General features: G+C 42.2%; 1 protein-coding gene across 1 annotated transcript in view; it reads left to right on the forward strand.

Moving 5' to 3' along the window:
• Positions 1-21,682, forward strand: part of IntS10 (integrator complex subunit 10) — a 157,208-nt gene that overhangs the window by 56,636 nt on the left and 78,890 nt on the right. Inside the window, exons 5-6 of the mRNA XM_080267138.1 lie at positions 8,405-8,520; positions 16,805-16,880. Of these exons, the coding sequence (XP_080123264.1) occupies positions 8,405-8,520; positions 16,805-16,880 (192 nt within the window). The remainder of the gene's footprint in view (positions 1-8,404; positions 8,521-16,804; positions 16,881-21,682) is intronic.

Genomic DNA, 21,682 nt, shown 5'->3' on the forward strand with positions numbered 1-21,682 from the left:
GTGTTTTTTTTTTTTGGAGTATGGATCCCAAACTACTTGAAAATCTTAGAGTAGTGTTTATAGTGTTAATATCTGGCTGTGGTAATCATATTATGGGTTGTTGGGAAGTGTAAAGTGGAGACTTCGTTACCTAACTTCAGAGGTCTCCACAAGTCCTACGGTAACCAACGAAGGCTCAACAAACATTCCAGGAGAAAGCTGAAGGTATGTGCCATAAGCATATGTAATTATAATATTCTAGGACTAATAACTGATTTTTGGCAAATATTTTTTGAGAGTTTGTTGGAGCCCGAATAACCCCGCGGCACACGCAAAACATTGGTAAACATGCCCGCGGTGTAGGGGTTAAGCCCATCTCAGGTCTCTATATGGTACAGTACCTGTTTCTCTGTTATTGTGACCTTTTCATCATTTTCTATTGAACTAACCATGCCTATGTGTGTCTTTGATACCATTTACAGTATGTATGTATGTGGTGGGTCAAAATTGTCGTAAATGGGAAAATTTCAGTTTATGAGTGGGGTATGTAGTACCAGTTAAGATGAATCCCATTGGTAGTAGTAGTAGTAGTAGTTGTTCCTAGGCAGTCTGGCCGAACAGCTCCATGTTCCTAAGGAAGGCCATGGTCGACACCGGGCCTTCCCCCAGAACTCTCAAGGAGTGTATGTTGTGTTGTTGGCGCAGGCAATAGTGTGCAATGCAGTCTTCCATAATGTGCTTAGTAGTATAGGATGCTGTGCTGCATCCTGGACAGGCGTCAGCGACGGAGTCATCCAGCCTCTTCTGACAACTCAAGAGGGCTGGATGATACCCACATCTCAGCCTGGCCAGGTGGACCCTGTCCTCATGAGGGAGGTAGGATTCAGAAGGGTGGATATCAGGATGCCATGCATACAGCTGTCTGTTGTCTTTCAGTGACTGAATGGAGTAGCGAGTGATTTGAGTATGCATATTCTTCTGGAAGCTCGTTTGAAGTGGGCGATGGGGGAGAGTTGACAGTATTTGTGAATGATATCGTGTGCTGGGTGTTGTTTTGATGTTTCTTGGTGTGTGTGGATGTGCTGCCATGTAGTGTAGTGGATGGTGTGGGTTTGTGGAGGCTGTGGCATGAATTTGTGTGCTCTCATGTCTAGATGAGCTTTGCGCAGTGGCAGTATCGTACCCAATGAGGTCTTGCCTAAGTGACGTATTTGTTGCTGCTGTAAAGCTCGAAATTGGGAAAAGTGTCAATACCATCTCAGCACTTCTGCGGCACCTCGGTTTGGGTTACCTTTCCTAGAAGGGTAGTCAAGTCGTACCCCACCTGCTCGTGGTGACCTCGCAGACACCCTGTTTTTTTGTTTTTTTTCCATTTCTGTTTTTTGTGCTTTTTTTCCTTCGGTTTTCTTTTTTCCTCCTAAATTAGGGTGACACAAATGGGGGCGGCGCTACCCGGGTTTTTCCCGGGTAGTATTGTATATACATTTTGCTGTTGTTGTCATTTTGTTTTTTTTGTTCTCCTTTATCATGAGTAAACAACACCAGTGCCCTCGTTGCAATAGGTCTGTAGCAAAAAGTGCACAAGCACTGAAGTGCGCCTACTGCAGCGAGTGGATTCATATAGCTTGTGAAAATTTGGGTACAGGCGACTATCCATTCATGAAGAGGAGCCACCAGCTGGGCTTTCGCTGGCTGTGTAGCCAGTGTGTTGCACCAGCAGACGAGGTCTTGGCTGGTGGAGGAAGTAGTACCAAGAAGGAGTATGAAGTTAAAGTTATTGGGCCAATCTTTCAAGCAATCAGAGATGTATCAAATAGACTGGAGGCACTAGAGACCAAGGTCTCATCACCTATGGCGGTCACACAAGATCAGGCCAAGTCATTTGCGGATGCTGTTCGTGGGTCTCTCGTGGGGGCAGGGAAGGATCTGCCTGGGGGCGTGTTTGAGGTCAGTGCTCATGGCCAGAGAAAAGCCATTCATAGTCAGCATGTACTGATTGTGAAACCAGAGAGTGGCGTTAGTGCCCTGACAAATCAGATGGGACCAGAAGACATCAGAGGCGTACTTAACTCTGTACCGGTTGACAGCTGCCTTAAGACCAAGGCTGGTGGGCTGGTAATGAAGTTTCTGTCAGCTGAGGCCAAGGGGGAAGCAACTGGTGTGCTGACTGATCATTTTGGCTCTGAGGGCACTTTTTGCATATCAGAGCCAAAGAAAATGTTGCCTAAAATGACCGTGACAGGCCTTTCCTCTTCCTTGGATGACTCTGACATCATCCCAAATATTCTGAGAAAAAACAATAAAATTAAGATGCTCGTTGATCGAGGTTGTACCCTCAACCTTCTCTTCACAAGGACAAGGAATGACACCAAAACTGCAGTCTTGAAGATGTCGCCAGAGGTGAGATCCTCCATTGTGGAACAGGGCAATTACATCTATGTGGATCTTACAAGATGCTGCGCTTTCAATAGATTCTGGGTTACACAGTGTCATCACTGTCAAGGCTTTGGTCATACATTTGAGAGATGTTCTAGGAAAAGTGATGAACCTAAATGTGTCTTTTGTGCTGGAGCCCATAAATCTAAGGACTGTAGTAACAGAAATTCTCTCAAATGCATCAACTGCTCCTCTTTAAGACATCAAGATGCTAATTCAAAGTCACAGGTGGTTGCCCATTTTGCTTCAAGTAGAGAATGTCCAATTATGATTTCTCATAGGAATAGATTGATTGAAAACACCAATTTTGACCATTCAAAAAACTGACTACGTCCCTCTTGAACCAGTTAAGGATGGGTCTTTTAAATATTCGTTCCATCCGTAATAAGATAGACTATATTAATGAAACCCTAAATCAGCACGAGCTTGACATATTGTGCTTGACTGAAACCTGGTTGTATGAGTCTGATATCGATATTATTCGTAATGCTTTGCCTAAGACACATTCTATTATTAGTATTCCCAGGCCTGCTGCTGACTATACAGGAGGAGGCGTAGCACTCATCTACTCGGCAGCACTTGCAAACGTGTCTCTCATTGACTCAGACCTGACCCCATCATCATTTGAATTTATGGAAGTATTAATAAATTTCCATCAGAATACCATTAGAATTGCATTTGTCTATCGACCAGGTCATCCGGGGAGAGATCGAGGTTTTATGGAGGAGTTTGGGCAGTTTCTTGAAGGGTTTTCTCTTAAACCTGGAGGACTTCTTGTTTGTGGTGATTTCAGTTATTGGGTTGACAGTCCAGAGTCAAAACCATTTTCTTCAGAATTCCTTGAGTTGATCACCCAGAACAATTTTTTCAATCATGTGAGTAATCCAACTCATGTCTCAGGACATGTCCTTGACTTGATCTTGTCCCCTGTTGGTTGCAGGCGCGTATCAGATGTGGAGGTTGACTCATTTGACCCCCTCATCTCTGATCATGCTCTGATCACTCTTAGTTTTGATGTCCCGAAATCCCCTTCATATAAAAAGGTCATCAGGTTCAGAAACTACAACAATGTTGACCGCCAGTTGATGTGTTTTGAAATTGATCAACGTTTAAACTCCATCGATTCTTCAAGTCTTTCTTCTGATGAATTGGTTCATATTTACAACAACGAGCTCAGGTCAATTTTTGACCATTATTGTCCTGAGGTAGTAAAAACAATCACTGTATGTGATAATTCTCCGTGGTATGTTCCATCCATTAATTCTTTGCATAGACAACGTAGAAGGGCAGAACGTGAGTGGCGCTTGCAGCGGACCAAAGTAACTCGTTTGTGTTATGTTTTTGCGAGAAGAGCAGTCGTTCACACTGTAAAAGCCCAAAAGGCTAGGTATTATCAAAATAAAGTTGATTCATGCGGTGGTGATAAAAAAAAATTGTCTGCAGTTTGAACAATTTGGTTGGTTGGAGGAATGTAATTGTTAAACCAACTTCTTTATCTGATGCCCAATTGGCTTCTGATTTTGCTTCATTTTTTACAAGTAAGATATCTCGCATAAGAAGTGATTTAGACAGCAGTTCTCCTAGTGAAGCGTACTCAGTTGACTTCCAGCCATGGTGCACCGGGGATCATTTGCTTTCAACATTTCATCCACTGGATGTAAACAAAGTCAAATGTTACATCAGAGAACTTAATAAAACATTTTGCTCACTCGATCCATGTAACATGTCACAACTGCCTGATGTGTATGAGCATGCTGCAGACTTTATCTGCAACATAATAAATAGATGCTTCTTAGAAAGTAATTTTGTGCAGTCTGAGAAACATGCTTTTCTTAGGCCCCTAATTAAGAAATCTGGCCTTGATGTCGAGAGCATGACAAATTATCGTCCTGTCTCTAACCTGCCTTTTTTATCCAAGATTATTGAGCGGGCCATACTCGACCAACTCTTACCACTACTGGAACACAACAGAGTTGTTCCTGTTGTTCAATCAGCATACAGAAAATACCATTCGACTGAAACTGCACTAACAAGGATTCAGAGCGACTTGGTGGCAAACACTTGTAGTGGGATGTCCTCTCTCCTAGTTCTTTTGGATCTGTCTGCAGCTTTTGATACAGTAGATCATAAACTATTGTTGGATGATCCGTATTTTTATGGCGTTCGTGATAGTGCCCTTTTGCTCCTTAAGTCGTATCTGTCGGACAGATCTCAGAGAGTGGTTGTTGATTACGCTAGCTCTGATTTTGCTCATCTTCTATTTGGAGTCCCTCAAGGATCAGTTTTGGGTCCAATTCTATTTACTATCTACACAAGTAGTTTATCGTCTCTACTTGATGCTCATGGTGTGTCCTATCATTTTCATGCTGATGACACCCAGCTCTATGTTAAGATGTCAGATATCAACGATACTAAGATAAAGTTTGAATCTCTAATGTCTGATATTAAGATTTGGATGGCTAAGAGGAAACTTAAGCTGAATGATGGTAAAACTGAGATCATCATCATCAGAGGAAACAGAAGGGGTGATGACACTGACAATGCCCTGGCTTTGAACATTGGCGTGTCACAGCTGCATCCAGTCAGTTCTGTTCGAAATTTGGGTGTTTATTTTAATTCTAAGTTAAATTACAAAGAACTCATTAATCAGGTTGTAAGAGGGTGTAACCTGCATATCAGAAATCTGTATTCTGTGAGAAGATTTCTGAATAGACAGTGGCTCCTAACATTGGTCCATGCAGTGGTCTTGTCTCGTGTTGATTATTGTAATTCACTGTGGGTTGGTCTTCCAAATAATATACTAACAAAAGTTCAGTCTGTGTTGAACAGGGCAGCACGGCTTATCTTTGGTCTCCCCCCGAGAACCTCAACTACCCCGTTTCTGATTGAGTTGCATTGGTTACCAGTAAAGGCTAGAATTGAATTTAAACTGTGTCTTATTACATTCAAGGTTCGTAAATTTGGTGAACCGAAGTATCTTGCTGAATTGTTAAAACTCCCATCGACACGCCCGGGTGTGATGTTACGCAGTGAAGATGATTCCTTGCGTCTTGATGAGCCAGGAGCCATTCACCAGTCATCTTTCTCTGATCATTCTTTTGCATATAGAGCCCCTAGATTATATAACAGATTGCCATTGTCCATAAGACAACTCTCTACTGTTGAATCCTTTAAGAGACAGCTGAAAGCCTTTCTTTTTTCAAAATGCTGCGACCTGGAGAGAGGTACTATGACAGATGATTATAGGGTTTAATTTTTGCCACTTTCATGTATATATGATGTAGCTTGTATTATATACAAGAAATGTCACAATTCTTGTAATTGTAAAAATAATGTATGTGTGTCGAGCGCTAGTGAATTCCCAAAAGGAAGAACTGGCGCTTTTGAGAAACAAAAGGCCAGATTATTATTATTATTATTATTATTATTGACTTTGAGGACTTTGGTTTCTTGGTGCCGGTGGTCTCTCTGTTGGTGTAGTAGCTGTGCAGCCTGTGATTATTTTTAGGGCCTTGTTCTGTATGGTCTGTAGGGTGTTGTAGTGTGTTTTAGTGAGGTTAGAAGCCCAAACAGGGCTTGCATAATTCATCACTGAACGTATATATTGTTTGTATACTGTGAAGGAGGTTTCTCTGTTGTGTCCAAATGTTGTATGGGCAAATGACCTTAAGGCATTGAGTCATGGTGTTAATTTATTTTTAATATTTGTGATGTGTTGTTTAAATAACATTAATGTAATGTGTGTTACACCAAGGATTTTAGGGGTGTGTGTGTGGTAGGGGAGTGTTTTTTAAGGTGAGGTGTGGAATGTGACTATGTTCTGCTGTCCAGTTCATAAGAAGGGCCGCTGTAGATTTGGCTGGGACTTTTTAAAGTCTGTTTGTGGTGAACCATTCGTTTACTGTGTTGAGGTAAGATTGGAGGATGTGTGCAGCTGTGTTTGCGTTTTGGTGGGTACACGTATGTGTTATGTCGTCCGCATGTGTATTTATGGTGTGTGGTGTGTGAGTATGTCATGCATGTAGATAGGTTAAAGAAAGTAGGGGACAAAACAGATCCTTGGGGGACGCCGTTTGTGAAGTTTCTGATGTTCGATGACTGACCGGCAAATGTTACATGTGTGCACCTGCCTGCTGAGTAGTTTGCCAGCTATCTTTTTGTGTTATTGTGCATGTTTGTTTTGAATATTTTGCTTGTTAGGTTGTGGCAGGGGATGGCACTGAAAGCTTTGCTAATGTCTGGTGTGACTGAGAGTGTTCTGTACGGTGGCATAGCTGAATTAATGCCATGAAAAACTCTCAGTGTAAGGTCTGTAAGATGAGTGTTTGTGGAGTGTAGTGGCCGAAAACCATGTTGTGTTAGGGCTAGGGGGATATGAGGTGTAACTAATTGTAATACCAGTCATTCAGTGACTTTGGAGGGGGTTCAGAGAAGTGTGATGGGGCAGTGTGAGGAATGTAATGTGGGATCTTTGTTGGATTTTGGTTAGTGATGATAGTGCCATGCTCCCAGATGTTGGGTATTAATAGCTGTAGTTTGATATGTTGGTGAGTGCTTGTATGCCTTAGGGTCCAAGATGTTTAAGGTGTATATTGCTTATGTTGTCTGGGTCACAGGCAGATAAGTGTTAAGGTTGCTAATGATGTGTTTCGTCTGGTTGTAAGTGAAAGATGTGAAGTCTGGGTCTGTGGAGAACTCTCTTCCGTCGGATGACACACTGGTCGTTGCATTGGGAGTTTAGATGGCTGATGTGTGAAAATGATTGATGAGAGTGTTTGGTTGTTGTTTGTTTGAGAGTATGATGTCTATTGTTGTGATGGCAGCATGTGATTGTGTAATGCTGCCGTTGGAGAGTGTGATGCTGCTTAGTGTTTTGTAGAGTTTGCTGGTGTTTGTTTTGTGATCGAATGTTTGGAGATAATTATTCCAATTTAGTGGCTGTTCTGATATTTTATTGTTTATTTCCTTTCAAGCTTTTCCAAGCACACTTCCACATTTGTCCAGAACTCTTCTCTCACTGTACTTGCAAATCTGATGTTGGCGCATACATGTACAGTCGCCCACATTTGTAGTCCGACTTTCATCCACACAATCCTAGAGCCAACTGATCCATACTCTCTTATTTTCTCCTTCCATCTGTTACCCATAACAATACACACTTCTTCTTTTGCCTTTTCGTTCTCACCTACTCCCGTGCATATACCCCATCCATACTTCCATTCTCTCACAGTCTCACCTCTTCATTTAGTTTCAGTTAATCCACATTCATCTACTTTCGCACCCTGAAGCACTTGGACAATCTCTCTTTCTTTCACCTCATCATTTGCACTCCATACATTCCAAGTAGCTATCCGTATCAAGTCCTGTGTTCATTACACTCCTAACAAATGCCATTTACAAAATCCCTTAGCACGGAGGGAGAACCTTCTTAATGTCAGGAAGGGCAATCACTTCCTGCACTTGTTCCAACCACTCCTAACTCTAGCCACAGAGCTAGCTCGAGGCTCACCTCCAGCACATAACTTGTCTCCTAAGTAACAAAACACTTCTACACACTCAAGAGACTCACCAGCAAGACCAATGCTTTCATGCCTGACAATCTCCACATGCTCTACCTGACACACTCACACATGAAATCAGCATTATCACACAGTCTGCCTCTAATACCACTACATCACTTATGCACACACTTATCACAGATACTGCACAAGATAGATATGGATGTTATGCATATACTCTGTACTGAATTTATAAGTGTCGATTGGATGTCAAAGAACATCTTTGAAGGTGATAACAGGCAGTGAAGGTAATTTTAGAAGAAGCATTCCTTATTAGAGAGAGAGAGAGAGAGAGGGAGAGGGAAGGAGGGAGAGTGAGATTCTGTCATGGTCATTCCCTGTTGGGGGTTTCCCAGGAGAGAGCAAGGCATTCGAGTTGATGCTGCTGCTGCTGCTGATGGTGATAGTAATAATAACAATGGTTATTTCAGATGTGCAACTTGGAATGGTAGTATCGGCAGCAGAGCGTTCTCAGGACACCATGACTCGGTGCCGTCTCATGCTACTGCTTACCACCACCTTCCCAGAGACCACTTCACACCATGGGGTATGTACATTCACGGGTAATAATAGAATTCCTCTTGTTAGTTTCATAATAATGAACCTCTCATATTATGGTGGAAAAACATATTGAGCTCCATAGGTCACATCACTTAATTTCAGATTAATGCTCACAGTTTTATTATTTATTGCAATGAAGTGGATTGATAGACTGGTCATCCTCACTATTTGATTGAGTTACGTTCATGGAAAACCAGTTGGATAATGAGCGATAGTATATTGAATGCAGGGATAATAGCGATCATGTAAGCAAAATCAACAATCATATATTGAAAAATGATGTTTTTTAGGGGATCATAGTCATCATATTAACAAAACTGGTAGTCATATATAGAAAAAAAATGTACTAAAATGTTAACCCTCTCTTACTCTTTCGACGCCACCTGAGTCCAGCCACTTCCAAATAATGAGTGACAGTCTCCCGCTAGCCCAGACCTCATGCTCCCCACACTCCTCACTCAGCGATTTGTGCGGTAACAGAAACTGATTTCAATAATTTTATTCCCCCGCCCTTATTTTAATTGTATTGTTTTGAAACTGGTTTATGTTATAAATTAATGAATGATCTTTCCAATGAATGAAAAATAAACAATAAGGAATTACCATATTGTATCATTCACTTACTTATTCAATGCTCATTTACTGACAGACATATAAACATTTCAGCAGTGATTATAGAATATTGTAGAGCATTTATCAGCGATCCATTTCATAAAAAAATGACACTTCTAGCTATAATAGAAAATTTTTTATGGCATACGGAGTAACAATAGTTGTTCATCACGCCTGGCTGCTCTGAGTGAACTGTTTCCTATCATGTCATTCTCGCCCACCCAGACCTCACGCTCCCCACATTCCTCACTTAGTGATCTGTGCGGCATCGAAAAATGATTACGATCACTTGATTCCCCTGCCCTAATTTTAACTACTGTTGTGAAACTGACATATTTTATAAATGAATAAATGATCTTCCTAAAATAAAAAAAAATAAAAAAAAAAAAAAGGATATAAAACACCATATTTTATCATTCAGTAATGTATTCATTTACTCACTGACATCAAAGCTGGGAATAGCACCGCTATTGGTAGCGATGGAGGTGAGTACATACAGATATGCTGACGGTTTGGTTGTATTTATTAATGACAAAAAATAATACTTTCGTCAGTTCTGTCAATTAATGATGTTTGTTCTACATTACATCAGTGTAGCAGCTGTGGCTCTGACCGAAGGGTCAGAGGATCGAATCCACCCATGGGTCATTGGTAGATATCAGGAAGGGCACCTGGTCATAAAATGCTACATGCTCCAATCCAAAAGTCCTCTACCCAGGGGCATCGCCTTAGCCCTTCGGGGATACCTGGCGTTTAAAAAAAAGAAAAGAAAAAAAAAGTTCTACATTACATCAGTAATTTATTAATTATTGTTTTTTAGTAATGTGCAATAATTAGACAGGAATTTGCTAGTTAATTATCGATCATTTAAATTGAGTAAAGATAAATAAGGATGTCAGCTAGATGTAGGCATTGCTAACACACACACACACACACACACACACACACACACACACACACACACACACACACACACACACACACACACACCTCTAACTATCCCCGTCTCTAACTCCCACTCTCTCCCTCAGTCTCTCTTTCAGATTAAATCTTACTCGCTACGTTAGTATTTTGTAACTGTATGTTACTTTCAGTTTATAGTAATAGAAGAAAAATTGCTGTTGTATAAATAGCCTTTAAAAGAAAGCCCAAGTTCATTTTTACTTTCGTTTTCATACATATCTTAAATAGGTGTCATTGAAAATATAATAAATCTATATAATATGTATCAATGGTAGGCCACATTTTTTTGGCTTTTATTTAAGTTTGTTACATTCAGTAGGTATACTAGGTAGCAATGTAAACGAACATTTGTTACATTATACAGTAAATAGCTTTTTCCTGTACCTTCAGCTCTAAGCTTAATTAAAGTAACACCGGCATGTATGTGATGTTTTTTTTTATTTTCAGTAGAAGTATATCCTGACATTACTGGTACACAACATAACCACTCAGACTGACTAATATTATCAAAATAGTATATAGTGTATTGCTGTATCACAGATTTTTGTTAACCTTTCCTTCATGTACCTTTTTCTTATCCAAAGTAGCGGGAGTGGGAATGCCGCTACATTTCGCATCAAGTAGCGAAACCAGTAATTCCACTACTTTTTCGAGCTAGTAACAGGAATGGGAGCACCGCTACTTTTTATTAGTAGCGTTCCCAGCACTGACTGACATACACTCACACAGTACTCACACACTGTATTTTTTTCACAACAACAAATTGTTGTGCAAAAAATACAGCAAATTATATGGTTGGGCTCAACTTTCGTCGAATGTGTGTGAGCGGTTGATTTCCCCTGGACAAATCCTGAGTCAGAAGAGTGCAAGCAGTTGGATTTCACTTGGACGAATCCTTCGTTGAAAGAGTGTGAGTGGTTGGAGTCTTCACCGGGCCCCCGTGTATGAAAGGGTTAAGACCATGTAATGGTCGATCTGACAGTGAAATTAACTTGCATATGTCTGATACTGTCCAGTCAGGGACAAAAGTTTCTCTAATATTTCACTGTATCCACTTCACACGTAAGGGGATATCCATCAGTTTTCTTTCTTTACACTTCATATTAAAGAGAACCACCTATGGTGAGAGAAACAAAGTCCCTTTCAGGTTAGGCATATTAGCCAGCAGAGGAAATTGGAAAGTGGAAGAGGCAAAATATCCAACTAACTGTTGTCCCAGATGGTACTATACAGAACACAACCATGAAACCCCTTATATACATACCCTGCACAGTACATCAAAACACTCACTCTGCTGTCATATCCCATGCTACATACTCTGCCCTTCTCACACTGCTTGACCTCTTTAATCTTATTACTTCTTTTTTTTCTTGCTTTTTCAGATTATTTTACTCATTTTAGGGTATAATTTTCAGTCTTGAGGGGTCATGTATAATTCCCATAACCTCTTCACTACATGAATGAAACCATCTGGTAGCAGCAAGAATAAATTAGAATTTCATCATTAGGTTTAAGGGATTACCAGAAGCTTGAGGAGATACTGAATGAATAAAGGTTTCAGGTACTGTACTGTTATATATCAGTGTTATTTAAGAACCTAAAACATCACATTTATGTTCATCATTCACTGCATGCACTTGAAAACTATCACTAAGGTTTGTGTTCTTGTTGATGTAGAAGGTTATGTAGCATATCTCTCTCAGCCATTTATTTTGTTTGGTATAACTTCATACCCTCCTGTATGTTAGCTATAGCCAATTCAGTCTACGCTGAGAAGAGATGAGCCTTACACTATTGAAAGCTGGCAGCTGATTGGTTGCTTGAGTGCATTCATTATCGATGCATTTAACCCTTAAAAGACGGGTGTCCGCATATGCTGTCCAAGGGTACTAGGGCCAAAAAGACGGGTGTCCGCATATGTGGTCACACCCCCCCACTCCTCCACACCCACCCCACCCCCTACCACCACACCCACATACCACCTGTCACCCCCACCCCCACCCTCATCCCCCACCATGAACCACCACTCACCCCCCACCACCCCACTCCCAAACCCCTACTGTCCTCAACTTCCCCCACTGACCCCCCAATACCCACCACAGCCCCCTACCACCCCTAACCCCCACCCTCCCACACCACTACCCTCCCCACCCTCACCCTCATCCCCCACACCCCCACAATCCCCAATCCCCTAACTGCTTCCCCACCACCCCCCACTCCCCCCAACATCACCCCATCACCCCCAACCACTCACCACCATCCCCCCACCATCCACCACCCCCTATTCCCCACCCCCTACCACCCTCCCCCTACCCCCACCACCCCCAACTCCCTACCCTCCTCCACCCCCAACCCCCTACCCTCCTCCACCCCCACCCCCATACCCCTGAAACCCCAACCCACAAACCCCCCACACCCCCCAAACAACCCCACCTCACCCCTCCCAAACAACTCCACCCCTCCAGCCCCCACTGCCACCCCCACCCTTTGCCCCCCATCCCCCTCTCAACCCCCCCACTTACCACCCCCACCCATCACCCCCACCCCAACTCTATCCTCCCACCCCACCCCCCACCTCCCCCAAGAACCCAGTCCCCATCCCTGCACCATCCCACAACCCCCACACCCCTCCACACCTCCCTCCCCACAAATCCCCCACCATATCGCACCCGCCGATTATGCCTGTCCTGAGCGTACGTCAAAACATTACAATGCCCGTCTTTTAGGGATTAAAATTATTTTTTTTGTAAGGGTTACAATAACCATTTGATGATACGATTGCCCAAATAAAATATTGTGAATAGTTATTTGTGTAGATTAGTTTAAAAATGGGGCCTTACAAATTGTCAGACAGTGTAGACATGTTTGAAACGTTGAATTCTCAGGACAAATCAAACACATTCAGGTAAAATTTTATGATTACCTTGATTTTTTCCCCCCTTGTTTAGGCATATTAAGGTAAATTGTCATTACTGTGACTTTTGTAAAATCTAAATTAGTAAAGCATCGGAATTCCAGTAAATATGGCTAGTTGACATGGGTGAAGAAGCTATAGGTCAATGTAACTTTTACATATCCCACAGCCCATACCTTGTCACAGCTTTCTTAGATATTCAAAACTGAAAAGATAGAAAGCTTACTGAGGATGCAAAAATGAAAAGCGTAATGTAAACTGATGTTACAGCAAAACGCTTTCAAATAGAATACAGTATATGTCTACTGGTACTTAGTCAAGTGGGACATCGCACAAGCAGTCAAACCCCCCCCCTCCTCCCACCATCATATTTCCTAAGTTAGATTTTATAAACTGTCGCAGTAATGACATAATTTACCTTAATTTGTCTGAACATTAAAAAAAATCAAGGTACTCATAAGACTTTACTTGACATGTTTTGATTTGCCTAAGAATTCAAAATTTCATACGTGACTAGACCATCTGATAAACTTTGTAAGGCTCTGTTTTGAAATTAATCTATACAGATAACTATATAATAAAGTAATCCCTGTAAGACCTGGACGCCCAAGTCCCGGACATTGTAAGTCCTGGACACATTGGGCTTGGGTCCTCAGACACCAAAAATGACCAAAGAATGGGGGGGGGGGGGAGTTTTCAACCCTACTTTGAATTTGTTGCACGGTGATGAGCAGCTGTGTCTTGGCACTTAGTTCCACCGACGTTCAGTAGAGTGCCCCTGCATCCTCCCCACTTCCCACCTACCTATCATCGTGACTGCACGTTCGTCGCTATGGCTGTCGACGTGCTCACCTTTGTGGTGGTGTCCTACCTGCTGCAGGCCCCGCTGTTCCTCTGCTGCCTCTTACTTGTGTACGTGACGATGGCCCTGCCTCCCAACAAGAGGAAACGAGTGGTTCTGACTCTGGAGAAGAAGAGGGAGATATTGGAGAAGGTGGACGTGGGATGGTTGACATCCCGTGTACTCCAAGAATTCAACCTGGTCTGCTCTACCTTGTTCGATATCAAGAAGTCCCGGGACAAACTCACTCAGTACATGGCAGACTTAGCATTGAAGACTAAACGCAATGTGCAGAGTAAGATTATGTACCCTTCCAGGTTTGCAGAAGTCGACCGCTCCATGCTGATTTGGTATCGTCAACAACGTGCTGCTGGTGTGCTGGTGCTTGGTACGGAGCTGAAGGCTGCTGCTGAGAAGTTCGCAAGGTTACACAACACCCCAGGCTTCAAGGCATCCGAGGGTTGGCTCTTTGCTTTCAAGTTACGACATGGACCTACCAACCATAAGGCCCATGGCAAAGCTTTGGACGCCAACAAGAAGGGAGAAGAAGAGTTTTGGCAGAAGGTGAAGGGCTTGATCGACAGGGAGGGCCTCACTCTCGGTCAAGTTTACAACACTGACGAAACTGGTCTGTTCTACTGCTCGCTGCCAACGAAGATCCTAGCAGAGGAGACGTGTACCTGGACGCAAGCTCTCCAAGCAACGGATATCTGCTTTGTGTTGTGCCAGTGCTAACAGCATGCACCGGCTCAAGCCTGTTATTGTTGTCCGTGCAAAGCAGCCTATGTGCCTTCGTGGGTTGATGGATGTCCTTCCTGTTGTTTGGTACCATTCTGTGAAGGCGTGGTTCACAGCCAAGATCTTCAAAGACTGGTTTCACCAGCACTTCGTCAAGGAGGTCATCCATTATCGGATGAAGACACTGGGAATACCACTCAACCAGGTAAAGGCTCTCCTTCTGGACAATGCACCTGCACATCCGTCCGACAAGGAATTGGTGGCTGAGAATGGCCGCATTAGGTGCTTGTTTTTGCCTGCTAATACTACTGCTCTCATCCAACCAATGGATCAAGGAGTGATCATGGCTACGAAGAGGCCGTACCGTCGGAAGTTCCTGAACGAGGTGATGGTTGTTCTCAAGGACGAGAACGAGCGCAGGGAGGGACGGGACACACGAGTCCAGCGAACTGTGGAAAACCTTCGCCACTACAACCTCAAGTCAGCCATCTACAACTGGGCCAGTGCATGGAGGGAAGTCCCTGTCAAGACTCTGGAAAGTGGTTGGTCTCGTCTGCATCTCAGAGTCGATGTGGTGCACGACTTTCTAGGGTTTGACATGGGTGACTTCCATGCATGTCTTCGTGTGGCTGGCAATGAGGTGGATGTGGACGAAGTGCATGAGTGGTTGGATGACGACGAGGGCGATCCTGGGTATCAAATCATGTCTGATATTGAGATCCCATCTTAAGTTGCAGGTACAAATACCCAACTGGAAGATTTTGACAAGGATAGTGAGTATAATGCGGACTCCTCTCAGCACTTCACTACTCCAGCCATCCCCAAGCTGAGCACACTCCGGGAGCACGTAGAGTTCGTTTTGGACTATCTTGAACACCCGGACTGCGACCAGGAGATGAGGCCTCTGGGACTTGTAGAGGAGGTGCGCACTTTTAGACAGCGCATCATCACTTGCCAGAATCGCCATTCGTTACTTCAATCAACCATTGACAGCTTCTTCAGGCTCATGACCCCCACCGTGCCCAGCCCTGGCTCCACACCACTGCCTCCCCAAGACAGGCCTTCCATCTCCGAGCCGCAGCCCAACACATCAGTCATGGTGGAGTTGCCACTGGATGTGTGTTTGCGGCTATCTTCAGAGTCGTCTGCAGTGGATAGCCCATCACCATGCCTCAGCAACGCACCCCTCGACCACCTGCAACTCCTACTCTCCGACTCGGACAGTGAATAAACAGCAAAAACTCGCCACTAGACCACATGGGAATTTACAGTGTTTTGCAGTGTTAGGAACAGAATGTGCAGTGTCAAGAAATTAGAATTCAAAGTGCAAAGGATTAAGTGCAGAGTGTAACACTGGCGAGTTTCGAGTGCAGCGCAAGTAAGAACAGAATGTGCAGTGTTAAGAAATTAGAATTTGGAGTGCAAAGGATTAAGTGCAACAGAACACTGGATTACAGTACTGTATGTGCTTCAAGTGCACCTGCACCACTCTCAGAGCCTGAGAGGAGGCGGGTTAATCTTTGCAACAGCCACGGACATGTCACAGGGTCCCTGTACACTGCTAAGTATTTTCCATACTAACTTCTGATTTCTTATTCTCTGGTTCCTTTTCATTTATATCATGGTTTCTGTCCCATGTTTGTGTGAATAGGGTCTTAAATAGGTGCTGTGCATGTCAGGTAGAGAGTTATTTAGGTGGCATTTAAAGTTAGGTTGGGTTGGGATTCATAAGTACCTGTTCAAAGGACATTTTCCCAAGTCCCGGACAAGACCAAGTCCCGGACTTGCCTTTAGCTCTATTATGTTGGATCTTGGAGAGTATTTACAGTACTCTGTTGGGGCAGTCTTATCATCAGATGGGTATTGTTACCCTTATAGTAAAAATAATTCTAAGTGCATCGTTAATAATGAATGCACTCAGACAACCAATCAGCTGCCAGCTTTCAAAAGCTTAAGGCTCGTCTCTTCTCAGAGTAAATCAAGTAAGCTATAATAAGTAATACAAATTATGTCAGTATTAAAAGATATAAATTATATACAGAAGAATGCTGTACTAAGGTGTAATGTGCAAAATAATATTTGCTAATGAAGACATGCTACAAAATCTCCGATGCTGATGAAAATACAAGAGCTCTTAGTAGTTACAAATACAGCATTTCACCTACTGTACTGAGAAACAAAACGGTGGCTTTATTGTTGCAGCTTCAGCTTGTGGAGAACCTCCTGGCTGCTGAAAAGCACTGCACAAGTCCCATCAACCCGTACCGTAGAATGCTGGGTGAGTAGCTCATGTACATCCTAGGGCTGTATTCTTATTGGTAATCCAGTCAACACCCTCAGCTGTTGCCTTCGAATGATGGGTAAGTCACTTGCATAAATCCTTGGATATGCTTAATCCAGTCAGCCCCCTCTGTCCATACCATAGAGTGTTAGATGAGTAACTTCCGTACACATGCTTATTTATTTGGTTCCCTTAAGTCCCTACTGTAGAATGCTGGGTGAGTATTTTGTGTATATCATAGGGTCATAATCTTATGGCTGCTGGGATTTCTCTTACCCGAACAAAATAATTTGGTATAGGCCTAAATAAAATTCCAAGATGTACAGTTATAGTGTTAGTGGAGATACAGTGCTTTATGAAGATTGAAAACAATGTCTCTGACTGTTAGGATTCTCCCCTGTTGCAGAATCATCCAGTGTTAGCTTTATAAATGGGTGAATGTACCAACCCCAGCAAAAGAGTATATCCATTCATTTCAAGGATGCCACTTTTATTTTATTTCTGTCCTCTCTTACCACTTATTCAGCTTGGATAGACTCTTTGAACTGGAGAAGGTAGATATATCCTGTATAACTCATTCAGTACGAGAAACCTTTCCTAAGTCTGAACAGAATCGTCTGGTAGCAACAAGAATGAGCAAAAAAGTATGTCACCCAGATTCATGGGGTAAATCACCAGCCAGCCAGTCTTGTTTTTCCAACATATTCATTGTTCACTGTACCATTTCTCTGGGCACTGTCAAATGTTTTCTCAGAGTCCATAAAAACTAGAAGCAGGTAGACTTCTCTCTTCTTCCCTAGGAATATCGCATTGTAATTGCCAGACTGTAGCGGTAGCATTCATTGTACTATTGAAAAAAAAAAAAATCCATCTCATCTGTTTTCAGTCGTGCTTTACCACTGGACAGTGCCACTGATCTCACCTGCAGAGAACAACAAAAAACAAAAAAATGCAGGAAGAAAGAAAAGGAGTGAAAGAAAAAAAAAAGACAGTGATGTAAACCTTCAAGCAAAAGCTGACTAATATCGGTATCTCTTCTCTTCTGTCTTTCTTTCCTTCATTTTTTCCTCTTCCTTATGCTTACGGGTGACTCTACACCCCTTCTTCTGTCTTTTTTTCCTTCATTCTTTCCTCTTCCTTCTGCCTGTGGTTGACTCTACACTGAGTGTCAAACCAAATGGTTTCCTGTACACCAGGAAACCATTTACTACGTTGGATGGTAACCATATAACCAAATTATGGCGCCTGGTGGTTTAGTGGGTAATTAAGGCGATCCAATCGGATTGAGCCTGTATGGGTGTATATCCAAGGGATGGTTGGAGTTTATTGCTCACGTAATAACACTCAGGGATGAGTGAGGGTGATCATTCGCATCTTAAATAACTAGACTAACTTGCCTAGCCCTGGGCTCCTACGCTCCTCATGGGGCAACACAGGATTAGATGATGATGGTGATGATATATTGGAAGGGGAAAAATTATCCAATAATTAATCAGATTCGTATTGGAATCAGCTGAGTAAAGATGGAAAATAAAAAGAAATATCCGTTTTATCCAATGGCCCTAGACTCTCATAACTCTTATAAAGCTTATTTCTAAACCTTTTTAGATGTGAACTAAGCTGAGATGATTATTGTCCAAAGTACAGTCATATCTCGCATCCTGTTCACTGTCTTCAGGTTTTAGTAAAAAAAAAAAAACTTTTCGAAAATCTGCTGGAATTGGGGGAGCTCAGTGGTGAAAAATCGGTCGGGACACGGCGGGTTAAAAGCTACCTCAGTTCCTGAATTTCTTAAAAACTGAGCAGTGTACTAAGGGGTAATTACTATACTCACCATGGAGGGAAGTGACTAGTGGAGTTCCACAGAGCTCAGTGCTTGCACCAGTTATGTTTTTAGTATATATAAATGATATAGTAACATTGGAAATGGAAGCTATCTAAATATGTTTGCGGATGATGTAAAAATACAAAGGAGAATTACTAACACAGACTATTGCAGAGAGCTACAAGAAGAATTAAATAAACTTAATGAATGGAGCAATAAATGGCAAATGGAATTCAGTAAGGACAAGTGTCATATAATTAAGTTTGGTAAAAGTGGAAAAGACCAGAGTGGGATTATAAGTTAGGAAGTTCAATCCTACACATCTCAGAAAGGAAGAAGGACCTAGGAGTGATTATCAATAACAGACTATCACTGGCTGATCACGTCAGTAAGAAGGTACTGAACAAGTGTACACTGCATGCTAATGAGAATAGCATACATAAATGAAGACATGCTGAGAAAGATAATAACATCATTCATCAGACCAGCCCTGAAATATCAGTAATCTGGAGTCATCATCTCAAGAAAACACATAAATAAGATTGAAAAAGTACAAAGGACCGCTACAAGATGGGTACCAAGCTTAAGGGATCTAAGCTGCGAAGAAAGACTAGAAAAATTGAATCTACCAACACTGCAGGAGAGAAGGAAAAGAGGAGACATGATTATGTTATATAAATGCATCTCAGGGAAAGAGAAAATAGACATAAACGAATATATAACCTATGGGGAAGCATCAGCAAGAGGACACTGCAAAAAAACTACATAAAAAGAGAGGTGATAAAGATGTAAGGAAAATCAGTTTCCCAAATAGGGCACTTGATCAGTGGGATGCACTACCGAATGAAATGGTGTGTGCCAAAACAATTCATAAATTTAAGGATGTGTATGGTAAAAGTGGTTTGACACATGGGACAGTATGAGCTTGACTCATTTCTGTTAAGATACAATTAGGTAAGACTAATGGGGTAAGAACACACACACACACACACACACACACACACACACACACACACACACACACACACACACACACACACACACACACACACACACTACATTGAAAAGCCATGCTGACATCACAGTTCTTGTTTCCCTCCAGCACTGGTCTTGAACCACACACCTAATGCCCACCTACCCTTACACAGGTTTGATCACTTTCATCAAAACTCTAGCAGGATTCACATGATCTGTTGATGCTGTAAATACCCTACAGTCATTTTCACAATTTTTCTTCACTGTGTGTCCCATTTTAGATATTTATTCCATACATCCCCAACTACTATAGCCACCCTGATTGTTACTCACCAGATAATCTGGTGATTTCCTTACCTTCGCTACCATTATTCTTCCATATAGCTTGTACAACCCTTTGTAGGTGTATAGTGCTTTTTTTTTTTTTTTTTTTTTTTTTTTAGATCACCTTTGTGAGGCATAATCCCTGTCTTTTTCCACTCTGCAGGCACAATAGCAGTCATTCAGTCTTTCTTACATATTTCCAGCTAATGCTTTGCTGTCTTTTTAATCATCTCTGCATAGACCCCACCAGCAGCTGATGCCTTTCTCTTTTTCAGCCTCTAGACCGCACTCCATTTGTAACATTGTCGCATTTCTGGCACCAAGTAACTAATCAGTTTATAGGTTGATGTTGGCTGAGAAGTTAGTGGTTATTTTTTCAATTACTTTTTAAATGACTTTGCATGAGTACTTTATGAACAAAATCTATCCATCCATCCATCATCCAATCCTGCATTGCCCCATGAGGAGTGTAGGAGCTTGTCTAGGCAGTTGGTCCTGACATTTAAGATAAGAGTGACCAGTCTTACTCATCCCTGAGTGGCATTATAAGAGCAATCAACCCCAACCATCCTTTGGATATAAACCCTCACCGGCTCAATCCGACTGAAGCGCAATAATTACCCACTAAACCACCAGACGCCAAAATTTGGTTATATGGTTACCACCCGGCGTAGTAAATGGTTTTCTGGTGTCCAGGAGACTATTTGGCTTGTCTGTTAGTGTAGAATCACCCACAGGCAGAAGAAAGAGGAAAGAATGAAGGAAAGAAAGACAGAAGAAGGAGTGTAAAGTCTTCTGTAGGCTGAAGGACAAGGAAAGAATGAAGGAAAGAAAGACAGAAGAGGATGGAAGGAAAGAAGGATGGAGGAGAGGAAAGGGCAGACACCCGACAGCAGCACTACTTCGAGTGAGTGGATGGTGAGTGCCTCCACCTACCACAAATGAACAAAATACATTTGTATTTTTGCTTGAATACATTCACCTTGTTTTGACTTGCGTAAAATTTTTAAAATGTAAGAGTACCCTAATTTAAGCACCAAAGTTGGGTACTTTTAATAACTTTGGCAAGATCTGTAAGTAACATTTTTCTGTCAGCTAAAAGTTTGTTTTACTGCAGAAGCTTAGCTTAAGGAAAGTTGCCAAATGTTGTTCATCTCATTTCAGATTTGCTGTCCCTTTGTTGCATCCATCTACTACCTTCTTTCTTATCACATGTAGTAGATCACTTCTTTATTTAGGCTACACTGAAAAAAGTGACTAAATGTTGTGACCAAATAGAGAATGCTGCGTTTTTTTTTTTCTTTCTAGTAGGTGACTCTGGGCAAAGGTTTTCACAGCTTGTTCCCTGAGGCCCAGCAGTACTCCTTCCTATGATACACCTCCACATGTCACCACTTTGGTGCTAACAACCACCATCCTTATTGAATACATGCTAGCTGGACTGGTGTACTGTATTGATATTAGCAGGGATGCACTCACAGTATGTCAGCGGGTCTCGTGGTAGATCAGTAAAGTTTAATGAAACTCAGATCCTTAAACTGTTTCCTGCCCTAGCCTGGATTTGAACCAGTGTCCATTGGGACAGCAGACTACCTCTTTGCTTACTCAGCTACCGACAAAACTGTAAAAATCAATATCAATTCAGTATCGGAAGAATGCCAAAATTGGGTCTATA

This window comes from Coenobita brevimanus, chromosome 23 (assembly GCF_032717465.1).
Source record: "Coenobita brevimanus isolate Jiangsu-jjx chromosome 23, ASM3271746v2, whole genome shotgun sequence".
Classification (NCBI taxonomy): Eukaryota; Metazoa; Arthropoda; class Malacostraca; order Decapoda; family Coenobitidae; genus Coenobita; species Coenobita brevimanus.